General features: G+C 34.7%; 2 protein-coding genes across 2 annotated transcripts; one reads left to right on the top strand and one right to left on the bottom strand.

Moving 5' to 3' along the window:
- Window positions 1-6,594: 6,594 nt before the first annotated feature.
- On the top strand, window positions 6,595-9,545 carry LOC144564484 (multicopper oxidase LPR1 homolog 4-like). The gene is made up of 4 exons (XM_078314081.1): window positions 6,595-6,842; window positions 7,075-7,424; window positions 7,964-9,071; window positions 9,391-9,545. The coding sequence occupies exons 1-4, from the start codon at window positions 6,597-6,599 to the stop codon at window positions 9,442-9,444; spliced, it is 1,758 nt and encodes a 585-aa protein (XP_078170207.1). The 5' UTR covers window positions 6,595-6,596; the 3' UTR covers window positions 9,445-9,545.
- Window positions 9,546-10,097: 552 nt separating this feature from the next.
- On the bottom strand, window positions 10,098-15,166 carry LOC144564047 (SWIM zinc finger family protein). Its single transcript, XM_078313544.1, has 6 exons — window positions 14,712-15,166; window positions 13,821-14,186; window positions 13,166-13,451; window positions 12,316-12,515; window positions 11,517-11,764; window positions 10,098-11,094 (listed from the first exon to the last, which is right to left on the bottom strand). Exons 1-6 carry the CDS (start codon window positions 14,981-14,983, stop codon window positions 10,316-10,318), a joined length of 2,151 nt encoding a protein of 716 aa, XP_078169670.1. The 5' UTR covers window positions 14,984-15,166; the 3' UTR covers window positions 10,098-10,315.
- Window positions 15,167-20,621: the final 5,455 nt, after the last annotated feature.

The raw sequence follows: 20,621 nt of genomic DNA on the forward strand, positions 1-20,621 counted from the left end.
TTACGATTTGGTACCGTGCTACGGCTCTATATTCGAGTTTTCAAATCCTAACGGTCGATCCGAACCGTTCATCTTGTTCTCCATATTAATATGTGTTTGGAGACCAAATTTTACATTTTTTTAAATTTTTTTACTATTTTTTTAGATTTATTGAAAAACACTGTTTTTGGATGGTCCAGAATTTTCAGATCAAGTGATTTTCTAAATATCTAAAAAAATAGTAAAAAAATTTCAAAAAATGTAAAATTCGGTCTCCAAATACATATTAATATGGAGAACAAGATGAACGGTTCGGATCGACCGTTAGGATTTGAAAACTCGAATATAGAGCCGTAGCACGGTAACGACCCGTGATATACATAGTACCGTAGACTCACTCTAATGAAATTGATAACTGAAAATAATATACGAACTGTTTGAATGTATTTTTTAGTAAGTAATATTTACATAACAAATATTATTTTTTTGAACTGATTAATAATGATGAATAAGTTACTTGGGTGTGATTCATTATCAAACTGATAATTTAAAGTTCTGTTTGATTGATACAAAAGTAATTTGTTAATTCAAATGTCTAAAATATTTTGAAGGGAATATTTGAGAATTAGAAATTGAAATTTTATGAGAAATAATGTATAGGATTGATATTCGTAAATATATATAATATTCTTTAAATTATTTTTGGACTAAATTGTAAAACTTGAAAACTTAAAGGTTTTAGATGTAAAAAGTGTAAATCTAAGAAAAAAAACAAGGCAACGTGGCAATTAGTGCCACGCGGCCCTTGGGTGTTCTTTCTCTTGTAATAGAAAGGACAAAAAGGAAATAAAAGAAGAAAATGAAAAAAAAAAAAAAAAAGAGAGAGAGAGAACCAAAGAAAACAGGAAAAGAAAGAGAAGGAAAGAAAAATGAAAAGAAAAAGAGAAAAATATAAAAGAAAGAAAATCATATATAGGAGTTTCTCTCTCGTTTACTGATCGATATACGACTGAATTAATGGTTCTGTGTGTTATCTCTCTTTTTCAGTTCATATTATGCAATTATAGGTATCTATCTCTTTTATCTTCACTGTTTGATCTCATGATCTGATTAAGGATTGATAAAATCGTGATAAATTAATAAGCAAATCCTACTGTGTTGATTGATTGAAAAATCTTCTTCCTTTTTGTTTGTTTTCTTATTGGATTTGAACATGAATATGGTACAATTTGAAAACTGGTACCTATCCGTATCGCGATTTAAATTGGTTACTGGTATACCTATATGAGCTTTCAGGAGTTTGATTGAAAAATAAATAAGATAGAGAGGGTGTAATTTGTAAAATCACAGTGAATTGGTAAATTGAACTCGTCAAGGGGTCTTAGTGCAAATTTATATATGTAGATTGGTGTAAAATTAAGTAATGAAAATTGATTTAGATTATAGGCCTTCGGATTTGAATAATAAATTAAGAAGGATAAATGAATTGGACTGGATTTACTGAGTAGATTGGGATTTTTTAATTGAAATTGAATTAAATTAAACAGTGATTGGAAATGATTGTAAATAGGGGTGTACAATGGGCGGGTCGATGATATTTTATTAAAATTTGAATCCAATCCGATTACACCGGATTAAAAAAATTATTTACTTGACCTAACCATAATTCAACCCATCTATTTTTTATATACGGGTTATTACGAGTTAGACGGGTTAAACGAGTTATAATTTTGATCGAAAATCTATTATATATATTTTTACTATTTTTATTAAAACTAGATACAAATAAAAGTGACAAACATAAATAAAATAGAAATAATTTAGCATATAACATCCATAACAAAAAAAAACATATTCAGAATGTAACATCCTAAAAAAAAAGCAGCGACATAATGAAGCACTATATATTAAAATGTTAAAATCATATGTGCCAATAAAAACAATTATTTAAATATTTTAGTAAATAAGAACTTTTGCAAGTTTATTCAAAGATTGATAAAGAAAATTAAGATAACATAAGTCAGTTAAGCATTTTTGGAAACAGCTCATGTGCAACATATAGAATAAATAAATTCCAATGTACATGGCAGCATAAAAAATTGAATATCATACTATCAAACCTTACACATTGTTTTATTAATGAAGAGAATGGTAACCTCAATGCAAGAAAGACAAAAAAACAAAATGTAGAAATGTAGATTTGAGGCCGGGTCCGGGTATAAACGGGTTATTAAGAGCAAATTCATGACCCGATCCAGAGTAACGGGTTTGTCAAAATCTAACCCGTACCCGACCCAGTAACATCTCAACCCGGTAAAATACGGGTCGGGTCGGATGGGTCAAACGGGTCGGGTGGGTCGACAGTATTTTTGTACACCCCTAATTGTAAATGTACTTAAAGATATATATATTATTTGACATAGGCGTAAAGGGACTGACGAGACATATATAATGTTTGGAACGTACAGACTGCTAGCGACCTTACCTGTTGCCCTACGATATCAGGTGCGACGTTATTGGATTAGTCTGAGATTCATGATTAGGAATTAAATCGTAACTCGCTGTGCATTTTAAATATCTGATTGACTGCATTGATTGAACTGTTGCATCATATGCATGGACCAATACAATTGAAACTGAATTACAGATAAGTCTATTGACTGTCATATTAATATTGTTTATCGATTGGTTGATTTTTATTGCAAATGATTGATTGAGATCACAGTGATTGAATTGAATGAATATTGAATACTGAAATCCTCCATATAGTGGTAAAAAAAGGATTATTATACCGTAAAATTTAGCTAGCTAATAGACTTTACTCCAAAACCCTTATGCGCATATGGTGAATGGCCCCAACTGAACCCAGTATCGGTTGGGTAGGGAATACTGAGTAAATGTGAATTGTGACTGTAACACTAATGAACTGTGGTAACTGCCTTATCATTGATTTCTTTCCGATAATGACAGCGTTGTAATATTGTTTTTGTATTATTTTTGTTAACAAATTATTTTGTATTGTTTCGTATTGTGAAAAAGGATTAATATTGAATACTGATTTCGTATTGTCTCTGTTAACAAATTGTCAGGATAGTTAGAACGGTATAAGTCCTGACATGGCAGATACAAGTCATTGTATCTATCAATGTTACAGACTAGAAATTATAAAGTTAAGAAAGCAAATGTTACCAGACTTAGTGATTGTAAATATTAGGTCATAAACGTTACTAGACTATATGGTTTAAATATTTTAACCCAAATCATTTATTCTGGTAAGATTCTTAGATTTATGATTTATTTATGTAATTTTTATTGTTTGATTGGATATTGTTATTGAGCATTTGCATTCGTTATTATGAAATGAATTGTTTATTTCTCATGCGGTGATTTCATTCTGAATATGAATTTCTTTTGAATCCAATAATCTGAGTGGCAATCAGCACTGAGAAATAATTTATTATTTCTCACTCGTTTCTCCTTGTGGGTTACAGGTTCATTATGCGAAGTCAGATAAATGCTTACGAGTTATAATTAACAGCAGGATCACCTAAAGGTATGGGATTTGAATTTATTATATCTAACAGGGTGCAAAGAGTATATCTCTAGCATCATCCACAATAAAATGTTAGATAATTATTGTAAATAAATTGGGATGTTAAAAAAAATAATGGATGTTATTGGCAATGCATAAAAAGATTTATGCCTTGTGTTACGTGTATTGTTATGGTAAATAGACGAGACAGAATTGTCGCACCTCCGGATTGGGGGTGTCACAGCACTAGAGACCTTCTAGTAGGTGGTCATGATCAAAAGTCGTTAGTTGGGATATTTGACCGGAGATTGAATATGGGGCATTTACAGGGGTGGATCCAGGATTCTGGTCAGGGGTAGTCACAAAATACTAATAAGAGTATAATTTATTTTTCTCCTGACGAATTAGAGTAGAAAAACAAATAAGAATCTAAAAAACTCACGACGTGACCAGATACGTCAAGACACAACACGATTCAATCACAGCACAATATGGTTCCATCACGGCATGACATTTCACACGTGCTGGTCACGTGTTGTGACTCGCATGTCTGCAGTGACCATTCACGCGACGTGGTCATCTTTCAAAATTTTGACACGACACGGCACATGGTCACGTATACTTACAACGTCCCTTTATTTTTACTATTTGGGCATATTTGAAATCACCGTTTAGGCATTTGATTTAGATTTTAGATTCGCCTTAGGGGTTGGTTTAAGCAAAAGAGTAAAGATTTTAGTCCCCACTGATTAGTCCCCTATTAGTCCCCTTAACAACCTATTGTCATTAATATGCAAAGTCAACTGTGTTTGACTCCTCTCTCTCACCCGATCAACAAAAAAGCAAAATCATATTCACGCTCTTCACGGCCTCCGCCTCTTCACGTCCTTCACGGCCTCCGCCTCTTCTCTTTCTCGGCGTGGTGCACCGTCAAGATCCGGCGAGGAGAGCGTGGTGCACCGTCGAGATCCGACGAGGAGAGAGTGGTGCACTGTCAAGATTCGACGGGGAGAGCATGGTGCACCATTGGAGGGGGTCCATGCTAGCCCAGCGAAGGTTGTCACAGTGGAACATATGAATACTTTATTAGTTAGATATGAATACTTCATTTGTTAGATATGCATACTTCATGTTAGATATGAATACTTATTGGAAGAGGTGAGGTGAGAGAGATGGATCTGACTTTTGAATTTTGAATTGTATAAATTATTTCGAACATGTATGAATACTTCATTTATTAGATATGAATACTTCGTTTGTTAGATATGCATTCATGTTATTAGATATAAATATTTCTTAGAAGAGGTGTTCAAGAAGAAGGGTCTGACTTTGAATTGTATAAATTATTTCAAATATATATGAATACTTCATTAGTTAGATATGAATATTTCTTAGAAGAGGTGTTCAAGAAGAAATGTCTGACTTTGAATTTTGAATTGTATAAATTATTTCAAACATGTATGAATATTTCGTAATCGTCAGAATGAATACTTCATTTGTTTAGATATGAATACTTCTTTAGTTAGATATGAATAATATATAGATTCGCTGTAGTGGTCTCCAATCTTGGCAAATGTCGTTTTCAGACGGTTGCGGTCCCCAATCCAGGCTGTCACAAGACGTCAGCGATCCCCCTGGTCGTTACTGGTCCCCTCCAGTTTGTGTTTACATATGACGAATGGTTCTGATAATAAGTATGAATACTATACATTCGTAGGTATGAATACTATACGTTTTGACTATTAACTCAGAGTATAAATACCCCCATATCAGATGTTGGAGTCAGTTAGTGGTCCCCTGTCGAAAGTTGTTTGTCTTTTAGTGCGGAGGACGTTTAGGGGACTGATATGGGGGTACTGTTAGTCGTTCCCTAAGCAAAAAGGAAAAAAAATGATTAAAAGGCTTGTCCATCCTCCTTTTATATATATATATATATATATATATATATATATATGCTGCTCTTGTACCAATTGACGAGAGCTTATTGCCCTTTTACCAATTGATTACGGTTATAATTAGTCGATCATAACAGACCGTTCATTTATTTTATTTTCGATCGATCATGTACCCAAAATAAAAAATCGAATTCTTCAATTTTGATTGTTAACGTATTATATTTTTTTTTTAAAATGAACGGCTTCCGCATTTTTTTTATTTGAAATTAATTAGATTCTGAATTGTAATTGATAAAAATATTTGTGACTATAATGGGAGCCAAAGGTTGATAATTGACCTTCTTCTCGAACTTTATAATTGGTTGACAAGTGGATATATATGTTAAATCTTAATCTAATTAGTCTATCATAAGTCGCTCAATATATATATAATCAATGGATGTGGAATCGCGATATATTCCATATCAACATAATTAGGTATCACATGTGTCACGTTGTATGTTGATATGGAATCGCGTGTAAGTTATTATTTGATTATGATATTATTGACAGCTCAGTTTGTGCTCTCTCCACACTCAGCATGTTTGTCTATATAAGAAGGCTTGTGCCCGCCACAAGCATTTCATCAATCATCACAACATCACTTAATCTTCTCTGCATATGTTGTAATCCCCTTCCAATTTCCTAAGGTAAAGTTTATTGTCTGGTCTCCATGAGATATATATCTACTTAATTTTTAGATCTGAGGTCTTTATGTGACACGTGCATGCACGTTTATTCATGCTACCTCTATTTTACTTGGTAGTTATATCATATTGGAGAAACAACACTCTAGCTTATGTTTTGGTTCTATATCATGCATGAAATTTGGGCGGTATATTTTTGTTTCGGTGTGGCGGGAAAAGGCTTTTCTCCGCATTGGATATGCCTACAGTTTCTAAAGACCAAATCCTACCTAAACAAACCGCTATGCACATCTAAAATTAACATGTAGGAAAATCATTAGACTTGCAATTGAAACTAAACTAGCTAGTCATGTAGAAATGTGATTTCTTCCCCATTCTAGTAAAAGTCAGCTAGCATTCGAGGGGAAAAATAAAGAAGGGAACTATCATGGAACTTGGTCATCATGTAGTTAGCAAACCAATAATCAAAGTATAGTACTGACAATTAAACATTTGCAGATAGAAATGACTTACTCGATGAAACTACATGTGATGCTGGTTTTCATGGCAGCAGCCATGACTGTTATGGAGGCACAGACGTCTACTTCCGGTACTACGCCAGTGACGCAACAGGTGCTACAACAAGTAACAGCTTCATTGCAAATGTATGTGGATCCACTGCCTCAGATGCCCACCATCTATGGCTACTCTATGAGGAGTGGAGAGCCGTTCTCAGTCAACCTCACTATCGGCATGTATCAAACCAAATGGGTAATCTTTTATATCCTTTCATTTTTCATAATCCATGTCCTCCTATTCATAACAAAAAAAAAAAGACTAAACCAGCAAAATGAGACTCTTGGTCAAAGTGTTTCGCCAAGTAGTAGTGTATTAAAGTTGAGTGGAAACGACAATGATAAATGAGATAAAAGAGAAAGTGAATGTCAGGAATTTGTTTGTGGCAATGATTTTTATCCTAACATATTTTTTCTCTTGTTTGTAGAAATTTCACCGAGACCTCCCTCCAACACCTGTCTTTGCATATGGCTTATCAGCTGAAACAGCTACCTTTCCCGGCCCTACCATTATTGCTCGGCAAGGTGTTCCGTTATATGTCAAGTGGGAAAATCATCTTCCCGACCAACACATTCTCCCTACAGATAACACTATCCATACTGCCATCCCGACCATGGGAGGCGTGCCAACTGTCGTCCACTTGCACGGCAGTGTCCATCCCCCACAATCCGATGGCAGTGCCTTCGCATGGTTTACTCGTGACTATAAAGAAGTTGGCCTTATGTGGACCCAAACAACCTACAAGTACCCTAACATTCAGCCTCCTGGCAATCTCTGGTACATTACTTATTATTGGTTAACCTTTTCAAGATCATTTTCTAATCCTGGTAGCCTGTCTTAGGGTTTATCAAGCAATACTTAATTGTATAATAAGGTTTGTGTGTGTTAAGAATTAGAAGTGAGGAATTAAGGAAAAGAACTAAAGAAAGGTCAATGATTTGTGGTTAGACTTTTTTGGTTGTTAGGTGTCGATGGATTATATGCTAGCGCTTTATTTTGGACCTGTTGTATGAACTCTTTCGTTTCGTAATGAAACCGGTGATAAAATACCACTTTTGTCAAAAAAAAAAAAAAAAAAACTAAAGGAAGGTCGTTTATAATTTGGTCAATACCATAACCTGATTAATTTCAGTCCAAAGTACTTATAATCCTAGAATCAAAACAAAGGAACAAGTTAATATTTATCCAAATTAAGGTGACAATAAAAATAGAATGGATTATGAGATGAGTCCAATTATTTGTCTTCAGCCCCACCCTCCCATGAATATTATAGAGATTCTTGTGGGGGTAATGATTTTAATAACATATGTTAACAGGTACCATGACCATGCCCTGGGTCTCACTCGTGCCAACCTCCTGGCGGGCCTGCTCGGTGCCTACATCATAGAGAAACCTCAGATCGATAACCCCATGGGTCTTCCCTGTGATGCCGAGAATCTCCACCTCATTATTGCAGACCGTAGTTTCAATACTGACGGCACCCTCTACATGAACTCCACCGGTAACGTCCCTGAAATCCATCCCCAGTGGCAGCCTGAATACTTTGGCGAGGCCATCACTGTTAACGGCAAGGCCTGGCCATTCTTAAATGTAGCACGTCGGCGGTACCGCTTCCGCATCTTAAATGCCAGTAATGCACGATACCTCAACCTCTCCCTCTCAAACGGTCTCCTCTTCTGTGTTATTGGATCTGATGCTTCCTATTTAGCAGCTCCAATTGAAACTACGACCCTTGTGTTAAGCCCAGCTGAGATTGCTGATGTGGTTATCGACTTTAGCAACTCAACTACACCCTGCATTGAGCTTCTCAATTCGGCGCCATACCCTTTCCCTAACGGCACAGCTACAGTTGGTACACCGCTCAGCAAAGTCATGATATTTCACATTAATGGTGAGAAAGTGACCGACAAATCAACAATACCAAAGAAAGAGGTCAGCTATGCCAATGTTACAATGCCTGAACCAAGCACAAAAACTAGGTACATCGTATTGTACGAGTCCACAACCCAATCAGGGGAACCAACCCACCTATATATCAACGGGTTGCGACTTGAGGATCCAGCAACAGAGACTCCCAAATCTGGTTCCACCGAATTGTGGCATGTGATTAATTTAACACCTGACAACCATCCGTTACATGTTCACTTGGGAATGATGCAAGCCATAAATGTTACCGAGCTTGTGGGGTATCAACAATTTTTCGATTGTATGACCCAATTGAATGATGCAGTCAACTGTAATGTGACGGATCATGCAGTAGGGAAGACTTTACCTCTACCAGATTATGAGAAAACATGGAAAAATGTGGTGAAGATTGAGCCGGGTTATATGACAAGCATCGTGGTTGCATTCAAGATTGTTGATACAAACCAGACATACCCTTTTGATGCGACAGCAGAACCAGGATACGTCTATCACTGCCATGTTAGTACATCATTATTTTTTGGCAAATGATTTATTTTAATCAGTTCATTTTTCTTTTATTATCATCTAAATTTACCTATCATCCGAATTGAAATATTTATTCATTGAATCATTGATATTTGTAGACTTTCAGGGTTAATGTGATAGATGAGTCTGATATATTGTGTTTTACCAGAAAAACCAGAAATTTGTTTAGATGGACAGGTTTAAGGGCATTCAGCAGTTTCGCATTGAGCAAGTCGCGGTTAGGAACTGTGACAGCTAATTAAAATTGCGTCATGATAACTAAGCTGATAAAAATAATATGATTATTTTGCAGATATTAGATCACGAGGACAATGCTATGATTCGGCCATTGAAGCTCCTACCTTGAAACTGGTGGGATTTGATGTTCAAGTTTTCATACGAGTGATGTTTAATCTGAAATTTTCTTCTTTCTTCCACACACGTTCTTTTATAATATTGTTCAATTTCCTATTCATATATTGTTTTCAATTTGTATGTAATTTATTTTTTTGTTCTTTTTACTTTATAGTGCATATTGTTGTATTATCTCAATTATCATAGTAATTTGTTTTTAAAGGTGCCATTGAACTAATTTCATTCTACAACAGTAAGAATGCATCTGTCTTATTATTGTTAATTTGTTATGAATTTATGATAACATGCTTCCATATGATAAACTTTCGTCATAAATTATTTTGTACAAATGCAGCATTATTACCAGTCTAAAACATCGATTAATTTAGAATAACAACTTGTCATGAGAAGTGAACAATTTTGTACAAATGCACCATTCCTTTTGTATAAATGCACCATTATTGCAGAAGTTATGCAAGAAAACCATTCGGTTCCATGACCCTGGCCACTTGTGTTAATTCCCACAAAGCTATCTACCCAAAATGTGTTTTTGGAACTATACAGGAAGAGAAATTTAAACTCACCCACTGTAAAGGGCAAACAATTGTCTAGAAATATCTCATGATTGAACAGAGTTACAGAGAACATTGGCACAAGTTGCCATAAAAAATAATAAAGAGATGACTATGCATGATCCAAGACAGCACTAATAGATTCAAGTTAAAAAATAAAACCTAAATTCCTTTAAATAATTATAAATATTCTTGAAAACATATAGCAATATTGACAATCTAAAGGATCAAGAAACAACACAAAAACTATCTACTGCTATATCCACCTCCAAATAAGAAATTATAAACACGTAGAGTTCTGATGAAGATATGTTACACACCTCTAAGCCGGGTAATTCGCCTCCTTTTTCTATTCTTCTTCTTCGACCCACCACCCCTCTGCACACTGCCAGTAGGAAGAGAAATCGCACCATCAAATGACCTTCCCTTTTTACTTCCCCATTTTATCGGCAAACCATTAGCCACACCAGCCACATCACCCGAGGTAGCAAACTCAGTCATCCTTCCCACTTTCTCCTGCACCTGGGCCACCCAGGCCATGGCCAGATCAAGTGAAACCGAGTCATCCAATGGCTTCCTCAAAATCTCACCTATGACCCTCTGAAACGATTGGTATGACAACGAACTAGTCGCCTCCTTTTTCTCCTGGCAAACCATGTTCACCTTTATAACATGCTTGCAGAGGTTTGCCTGCATGGCCCACTTACAGTCGCACAGGGAGAATTCTGAGCCTGGATTCCAGATAGTGTGGTAGCATGTTCTGTCATCCTTTTGGCTCAAGACCTTCGCAATATCATACTCAAATATGACAGCATTGTCAGGTATTTTTAATGCCCGGAACCATGAGGTCGAGTTGACATAGCCTTCTTTGACCTCAGGGAAAGAGCCACTCTCGTCAGAATAGAGATCAAGCCAGTAACTCGAGTGAAGCTCGGTAGTTAGCTTGTGGACCAGCCAGTCAACACGCTGGAGCGAGTTGAGGCTGGAATCATCATATGCTTTTAGTTTAAGTTTCAAGTGGTAGCCTTCAATTGCACCACATGATTCCTGGCTTGATAGAGGGAGGCTCTTGATGGACTCGAGCCACATTCCTAAAGAAAAGAGGGGTCATCAGAGTCTTGATAAAATTAACTGAGATATTGTTTATCTTTTCATTTTACACTCATGGTAATGATATAGAGTAATCTTGAAAAGTACTAAAGTTGAAGATGTTTTTGATAATTTGACAATGTTATAATACAAGATTGCTGGTGCATTAATTGGGTGCTATTAAAAATGGTTGTATAATAGTTCAGAACAAATCTGGTCTAGCAAGACTAGTAGGTTTTATCTCCATTATTCACAATTTGTTATCTGGTCAAAACTTCATGAAATTCTTTCACATGAATAAGAGATACAGATTGCACAAAGCAGGGGCCTCTACTACCTAGCATAAAACAGTACCATACAGGACCCCTGACCTGACAGGTAAGAGTATTGGTAACCTAGCTTCAACATTCAGCGAAAACTGTACCTATTTTGGGGACCCAAAATGACTTGAAATATTGCACAAAAACCGTCTGATCAACAAAGTCTTGAAACAATTCTTGTAAAATTGCCATCGGATCAGTCTCCTCGCTCCAGATACTGTACATAACTTCCCCGAGGCGTCTGAAAATTTCACACTGAACCTCTCTATTCACACATCTTTTTAGTATGTTCTTGAGCCACGACCGACGAATGCGCCACAAAGAAAACAATATGGAGCATGCAAATAACTCTCTGAGAGAAAAATAATACAATTGGAGTGTCAATGACAAAGAACTCCATATTAAACTAAATAAAAAAATAATAATCTTTTCATAATTGTAAGGAAATCAAGAGGAATAAGGTTCACAGGTCTTATGCAACACTAGCTATTAATGGTAGTTGCAAATAACACCCAACATTTCCCATGTTTTTGAAGGTACAACCCAACATGTTTCAAAATTATTGCACAGAAGAAATGGAAGACATAGATCAGTATGCCTCTGTGAATATATTGTTCAACATGAACTAAAATCAAGCTAAGAAACCTCAATGCTTCATTTTCAGTTCTCAATATGTGTACTAAGCCCTCAATATGAAAAATAAATAAAAAAAACCGAGTGGGTGGGGGGTTTAATTGTGTGTGTGTGGAGGGGGGGGGGGCCAGTATAGTCTTTTTCTTGCATCATATTTGGCCCAAAATTTGGTGCTATTGAAAATACATATGGAGCAAGAGTTCTAAAAATCATAAAATTAATGAGGCAAGATTTGGTGTATAATTAAACGAAAAAGAATGATAATATTACCTGACAGGGTCGAGTTCTGATGAAGGATCATCAATAATAAAGCTCCCAGCTCTCCAGCTAGCATCAGATGCTTGGACTCTATCAACAAGTGCTTTCATCCATTTACTAACATCATGCTTAGAGATGGATCTACTTACAATCCATGCGACAGGGAGTGCATGATTTCTCGAATCAAACACAAGAAGTGTGTAAAGAGGATACTGCATAAAGAGCACAATTCAATTATAGCTAACTATAGAAGTATAAAGAAGCTCATCTTACAAGAGCTTGTTATAAGTTGTCTGTATAAATACAACACCGGTCAGGTATGGTCACAGATGATAAGAAATTGCATCAGCTGGAAATTAAGATTGTACATTTGTTTCATTAACCATTTTTATGTTTGACTGAGAGCAACCGAGGTGTAACCTCAAACTATAGTTTAGGTCCAAAAGCACCAAATTGGCAGCCCTCTGAAGTGTTTTTTTTTTTCTTTTGAAAGATCAGCACTCATACATCTGCCACAGGTTATAAAGGCAACAGTAAGTGACAAAATTCGCAGTAGTGAATACTGGCTTCTTCAACTCCATGCCAAACAAGACATATGCTGATTTTTGCACAAATACATATCACATTATTAAAGATGATACAGACCATGACCAACAAATACAAAATATCCTATTTAAAATGACACTAATACCAAGGTTACAAATATCAACAACTTGTGCTTTAATTACTGCACTTTACTGTTTCAGCAATTTAATCTTGAGTTGGTTATTCCAAAAACAGCATGGTCCCATAATAGCCAGGCAAACCCTTGCAGCAAATTTTTCTCACTGCATTCTTCTGCTAACCACAGAACACAAAATACCTTTAGCTTGCTTATCCCGAACGAAGAGTCACACGCCAAAAGACTTTGATGCCCAAACCGAATCATTTGTTGTAGCTGCCATTCGGTTTGGATTCCGAGAATAAAGGGATCCGACTCAGTTGAGTCCTGATAGAAGAAAACCGACTTCTTGTTCCTCTCAACCCACATCCTGACACTTGCCTGGTCATCCAGGTCCAGCTCATGTGTCGACCGTTTTATGATCATCCCCAGCTTCTGCACATACTGTGATGCTAATGAATCTACTCTTTGGTCAAGTCCACAGTACCTACAATTCCATGGTTTCATCTCAATTAATGGTAGTATTGTCATCCTCACTAGATATAATAAATAATGGTAGTATTAACCACCAAACAAGTATTAGTTGTGTTCACTTCATTTAAAAAAATCTGAATAAGTATTTCAGAAATCAGGAAAAAGTTAATTCCTTTGGCTGATCTAGTATTTATTATTTTTTGAAAACTATACAGAGACAACAATTGTTCTGTTACTGTCCTGATAATACAATGTATTTATGAAATAGCCAAATATATCATAGAATATTGCCACTTGTCTAAAATGCATTGTTGATTTTGTTCGACTTTACGGTTTCTATAGAATTCTATCATAACTTTGACTTTGACCAAAAAAGAGATACCGTTGTATCCCTTCAATATGCGTCTGCAACACATTCTCTTCAGGAATCCCAAGATACATCAATGACATGGTCTGCTGCTGAATCTCACTGCATATGTAAGGGAGCTTCTTCGCACCAGGACCAATTGCATCTCTGTCAAGAGGGCCATGGCACACAAAGCCTGCCTTGTTGACATGTCGCCTCTCATGATATATTATTAGAGCTATTGAGGGGCGTGCGTAGAGGCGCTTGACTGTGAAATGGCACATGCATCCACGCATCGATTGGGGCCGAGCTGCACGATTTCTTGTATTGAGCCTGTATCGCCGGCTTGGGAGGGGGCTACCTCCCTCACCATAGTTCTCAGGACCAAATGAGCACCAGTACCTACGGAAATATAGAAATTTGGGTTTAAAGTAAGTGGCGGTATTGGTGTCTTTGTTCCAGCCATAAAAGGCTTTCTAGAGCTCTCCATGGAGAGAGACAAATTAGACAAAAATTACAAGTTGATTGAGGTAATAAGCATTCCATGATGCCCATTTACACTTATATCAAAAAAAGATAAATATGTAAGCATTTTCCATGACTTAAAATCAAATAACATAGCCCAGCAGGCACCTTCAGTATTTACCTTTATTATACCAAGCCATACCAGCATGTACTAATTCTAAACATCACTGAACATGATAGAACACCAATATGTACCAAAATCAGCACTTGAGTGATTCAGTAGCCAGGATTGACCATGCTACAAGGTATTGTTACTGACTGATAAATAGTGATACACAAATTCTGAAGCACCTTAAATTTGCAATTCCGCCTGGAAGATACTCTTTAGGATGAATTAGCCCCTACGTTGGATCAATTAAACGAAACGCAATGAATCACAATTTTTTATCAGTCAAGCCTTACATTCGGTAAAGGAGATAATCATCGCTCTTATACTTTTTCAAGCTTCCCCGCTCCCTTTTCCTCCCCCTCTCAATGTGAAATCTCGTCGGAAACTCCGCAATATTGCACTCTCCGCTGATAAAAGCTTCGATGCGGCCATAAGGGATGAGCGCCACGTCATCGGCATGGTCCTCCGAAGTAGCAAACTTGCTCCACGTCAGATCGGCGGCAGAGAATTCCTCGCCGGGAGGATTCTGGAGCGGTATGTCTAAGACGGAGGTTTTAATCTCCATTTCATTAAAACTAGGGTTTTAGCTGAGAGCCTGAGAGCGAATGGTACACATTGTGGTTTAGGCTTCAGCGAGGATTAGGAAGCCGGGAGGCGAAACTAAGCTTTGGTGCTGCTCCGAGGGAAGGACGTGAGTTTGATCCAACGAGTTCTGGAGCTGTTAGATTTGATCTGATGTTGTTTGGATATCAAGTTGGGCTGGATTTGTTTATCAAGAATTTGGTAAATTACTTAATCTTTTATTATGACTGATTGAATTAATCATTTTTATAGTCATGCCATGTGATTTGATCACGCTTAATATTTCTTTTAATTTTAAGTTAGAAAAAATAGAAAAAAAAATCAAAAATAAGAAAAAGTTTGTAAATAATTGTAAATTAAACAAACAATGTTGTTAAACAAACGTATGTATAAGAAAATAAATATATTGTTCGGAATTTGAATTGTTATTTCAGATAAATAATGATATATTTTTATGTTATTGGTCACGTTTAGTTACACTTCATCATGTTTTATGTTGTGTCATAATCAAACTAGTTTGTGTATTGCGTTAATTATCCCAAAAAATGGTCATGGCCCGCTATATGTAAGTCACGTCACGTGAACAATATGCATGTTGTGCCAAAATCATAAAGTACAGTTGACGTGTCAAATCACAACGTGACTTTTTTATACTTCTAGTGGGCAGTTTAATGTCAACTACAGCAAATGTTCAAGTAGTTGTATTAATTATATTTTAATTGGACTAAACTTAGTTTAATTATAATGATGTGATTGTTCAGTTCTGACCAAATTATTCAAAATAATATGAAAGCTAGATGTTTTCTCATTTTTTTAAGCATGCCTTTCAGACTAAACCAATCTCCCATGGAAAGCTAATAATATAAATTTTTCATAAAAAATATGAGAGCTAAATTTGTAATGTTCATAGTATATATTATGAATTATATAGTAACATTATATCAAACTACGAACATGTTGAAAATGAATGAAGGTCAATTCATTCATGGTGAGTGGCTTCGTATCTGATTACTTTTTGAGTAAAGATTGGGAGTTAAGCCACCCAACTATTTAATATCTACAAAGAATTGTCTCTTTCGGATTTCGAACCTGCAAACTCTCACACGGAGCATTGTCTTTGCTACTAGATCAGAGGGTAATTCTCAGTAACTTTATGAAGACAATGCAAGAACAATAAAACACTTTCATCAGTATTACAAAAAATATATATTTTCTAGGGTCCGGCTAATTTGCTGCCGACAGCATTTTAGCCGGAGGTGCTGCCACCATATTTTTTATTTTTTGATGTCCAAACAATAAATCCAAACCGTTAGATGTTTAATCTATATTATAATCTACTTGGAGACCAAATTTTACATTTTTTGGAATTTTTTTACTATTTATTAAGCTGGTTTGAAAACCGCTGATTTCAGTAAATTTCTGCAGCATTGAAATTAGCGGTTTTCAAACCAGCTTAATAAATAGTAAAAAAATTCCAAAAAATATAAAATTTGATCTCCAAGTAGATTATAATATATATTAAACATCTAATGGTTTGGAATTGTTGTTTGGACATCAGAAAAATAAAAAAAGCCCCGGCAGCAGCTCCGGCTGAAATGCTACCGGCAGCAATTTAGCCACAGCCATATTTTCTATGCTTGGTCCATCTACTTTTACGTAAAGCATTACTTAGAACCAGCTTTGATTTAGTAAGAGGTCGTGGGTTTGAATTTTCGAAACCTAGATAGATATACTTTATAATGAGCTATGTATAAAAGAATGGAGTCAATTGACCTCTCATTTATTTTCAAAAATAAAAAAATTGTTTATTATTTTCTATATAGTATAAAGTAAAATGATTTGGGTAGTATAAAATTAATCTCAATTCACAACATGAAAATTTTATTTAATTGATCATATTCATGTTTAACTCTCATAACTCCATTCCTAATCCTTATCCTTTGTAAACATTAAATGGAGATTTCATCTTTCTATCGCATTACTCAATAAAAGATCTCCATCTTTCTATCTTGTTACTCAATAAAATTTGACTCATTGCATACAAAATTCATGAAGTTTTTAAGTAAATCTGATAATTTCATTTAGATAAAGATGGAAGCGAAGTTCTAAACTTTAGATATTCACTAGAAACTTTTAAGCCTGATTTTGAACATGAAACATTCCATACAGAAATCTAAAGTAAAAGTTAGTTCTTAGAATGTCATAGTTTGTACGATTGAAAGTGTGTTTGGATGGAGGGGTGGATTAATGAGAATAGTAGCTAACTGATAAAAAATAAATAAATAATAGTTGCTAACTCAACTTTTGATTAGGTTAGTAAAATAATGAGTTAATCTATAAAAGACAAACAAAGAATAGTACATAACTCTTCATTCAAACACCGAATAGCTTAAACAAATAGTATTATTTTTTTAGTTAGTGCTATTTTTTCTTCATCCAAATATACCTTAAAGACTTGTAATAGACCTTAATATGATTAAAAATACCAGTTAGAACGTGGAACGTTCAACAATATTTTTGTATCATATTTTCGTGTAGTCTGTATAAATTAGCTCAAATTTGGTTGATGGATGTAAATTGATTTATTTTTAGCATATTTTATATTTGAGGAAGGTTCAAATGCACTCAAATTTTTGTTCACCCAAATGCACCCTATCCTTTTTCTCCATTTTCAAAGTCTGAATAGTCAATCCGAACCGTTAGATGCGATTTACATATTAAGATGTGCTTGGAGACCAAATTTTACATTTTTTGGAATTGTTTTACTATTTATTAAGCCACTTTGAAAATCGCTGATCCAATGGTCCAGAAAATGTAAAATTAGCGATTTTCAAAGTGGCTTAGTAAATAGTAAAAAAAATTCAAAAAATGTAAAATTTGGTCTCCAAGCACATCTTAATATATAGATTGCATCTAACGGTTCGGATTGACTATTCGAACTTTGAAAACGGAGAAAAAGGATTTAAAAAATAGAGTGCATTTGGGTGCACAAAAATTTGGGTGCATTTGAACCCTCTTCTTTATATTTTTAGCTAAAATTGGGCAAACCAGGTACCCCTGCAAACTTGTAAATATTTTTCTCTTATTAAACAATTGTTAGTAGGCTATCAGCCACCAACTTTCAAAAAAAAAAGTAGGTATATTGTTAGTAGGCTGTCACTTGATCTAAATAATTCTGCACCATTCAGATATTTGATTTTTTACCTATCTAAAAAAATAGTAAAATTTGGTTTGCAAGTACATATTCATATAGAGATCATGTTGAACGATTCAGATCGACCGTTAAGATTTTGAAAACTCGAATATTAAACCGTTGCATAGAGGCCCTCTATGCAACCCATAGCACCGTAGCCTTACTCCATTTAGAATACTTAATTACAAGCTATCAATACAATTTAGTTACAACTTACAATTGTGTTGCACTAAATTTGATATAATCTGTATTACATAGCGTAAATCAGGATTTCGATCCTTTCACATATATTGTACTATGCTTAATGCAACCTTTTTTTTTTAAGTTTTGGGGCTATTGTACATGTATTGAGACTTGAGAGAACAATAATTTAGAAAGCTCTACTTGAATTATATACCTCGCTAAAATTTCAGTTACTTATATGTGTCCATTTAATATGGCCTACATCAATTACTGCAAATTAGCTGGATGGAATATTAAAATAAAAAAAACAATAGCAATTAAATTAGTTGGATAGCTTGACCTCTAACTTTTACTCTAAAAAAAATACTGCAGATTAGATTTATACACGAAACTAATGGTATTTCCAACATTTTTGTCAATTAATTGCTATTGTTAGAAAAGCAATAACAAATTAATTGAAAAGTCCATTTGGAAAACCATATTGAAGAAATAGTTTATAATATCTAATTTACATTTAAAAGTGATGACAGTTTTTCAAATTGATGGAAGTTGAAATTCATGAAGTAAACTTAATAGATTAAAAGTCCATAAAATTTAAGAATATTATATGTAGTCCCAACCCTTATTCCCTAAACAATTCTCAACTATTTTTGGTTAACTTTAGAAAGAAAACAAAATAAATTGGTTTTGACGCAATAACCTAGAGCCCTAGAGTACATTGGTGTACTACACGAGCGTGCAATTATAAATATCCAAACTTTCATTCTGGAAGGGTTCCCAAATCGAGTCTGAATAATTTGTTAAGCAAGTGTTCATTTACACAATAAATATGTATTTGATATGTCTTTTCTAAGAATGCATAAAAATTTCATGAAAATGATTCATGCTATTATCATATCCAAGTTTATATTAGTTTATGGCTTCTGGCTCAACACGTCTAACAACCAACACATGTTTATAAATTTCATAAATTCACCTCAATGCATGCCAATTGCCAAGTAATCACAGTAATCTCAAAAAACAGTACCATGCTCAGTGAACCTGTATAGTAACATTCAGCTAATTAAGGCCTTGATTGAGATCACACATGAGAAAAAATGAGCATAATAAAGGCCGTGTGTATGCCCCCAATTAATTATAAAACCCCAAATACAACCAAAATCAAACCAAGGTCGTGAGTATGTCCACAATTATCTCATTTTTGATAGATTTAAGGTAGATTTTATATTCTCATTTTTGATGGATTTTATAGGTAATGATAAATTAACTTGCAATTTGTTATTAAAGTGAGCCGATGCAGGTCAGACAAGTTCTTGTACAATGCAAAATGCAATATTGGCTCTTTTAAACGTTTGCCTATTATATATATATATATATTTTTAACAATTTATACAGATCTTACTTCTAATTGATTTCCTCCATTGTCTTGTAACTATAACTAATGGTGTTAAAACGACGAAGAGCCTTGATTGCGGGCATACACAAGCATGCTTTTAACAATGGGGAGGGATCAAGTTACAACATTTTTTGAGTTACAACAAGTTACAACAAGTATTATTTACATTTTCAAAGTCCAAATCGTCGATCCAAACCGTTAGATGTGATCTCTACAATAAAATGTGCTTGGAGACCAAATTTTACATTTTTTTTTATTTTTTACTATTTATTAAGGTGGGTACAAAAACTAGTCAAATTCATACCATTGAATTTTGTACCCATCTTAATAAATAGTAAAAAAATTCCAAAAAATATAAAATTTGGTCTTCAAGCACATTTTATTATAGAGATCACATCTAACGGTTTGGATCGACGATTTGGACTTTGAAAATGTAAATAATACTTGTTGTAACTTGTTGTAACTCAAAAAATGTTGTAACTTGATCCCTCCTCTTTAACAATAGGTAGGTTTGTAATTTGAAAGAGTTAGAAAGACAAGTCTGAATAATCTATTAAGCAGGTGTCCATTGACACAACAGGCATGTACATTTCAAGATGCATAAAAAGTTCATGAAAATGATTCATGGTTATTGTATCCAAGTTTATATTAGTTTAGAGCTCTAGGCTCAAACGCATGTCTAACAATCAACAAATAGTTATAAATTTGGTAAATTCACCTCTATACACGACACACCTAGTAATTACTGAATTAATAACAATTTATTTTTATGTAATATCAACTTTAACATAGTGATCCAGCTCTGACCTATTTGCACAAGACAAACAGCAAAAGCAGGTGTTCTTAATT

Source organism: Carex rostrata, chromosome 13 (assembly GCF_964058835.1).
Source record: "Carex rostrata chromosome 13, lpCarRost1.2, whole genome shotgun sequence".
Taxonomy (NCBI): domain Eukaryota; kingdom Viridiplantae; phylum Streptophyta; class Magnoliopsida; order Poales; family Cyperaceae; genus Carex; species Carex rostrata.

What these genes read in the sequence shown, in the direction of transcription:
- LOC144564484 (XM_078314081.1), top strand. Translation starts at nt 6,597, where the DNA reads ATGACTTACTCGATGAAACTACATGTGATGCTGGTTTTCATGGCAGCA. An exon ending in GCATGTATCAAACCAAATGG is followed by an intron (nt 6,843 to 7,074) that starts GTAATCTTTTAT and finishes TCTTGTTTGTAG; the next exon opens with AAATTTCACCGAGACCTCCC. An exon ending in CAGCCTCCTGGCAATCTCTG is followed by an intron (nt 7,425 to 7,963) that starts GTACATTACTTA and finishes ATATGTTAACAG; the next exon opens with GTACCATGACCATGCCCTGG.
- LOC144564047 (XM_078313544.1), bottom strand. Translation starts at nt 14,983, where the DNA reads ATGGAGATTAAAACCTCCGTCTTAGACATACCGCTCCAGAATCCTCCC. An exon ending in CATATTGAAGGGATACAACG is followed by an intron (nt 13,452 to 13,820) that starts GTATCTCTTTTT and finishes ATGGAATTGTAG; the next exon opens with GTACTGTGGACTTGACCAAA. An exon ending in TCAGAACTCGACCCTGTCAG is followed by an intron (nt 11,765 to 12,315) that starts GTAATATTATCA and finishes TTTTTCTCTCAG; the next exon opens with AGAGTTATTTGCATGCTCCA.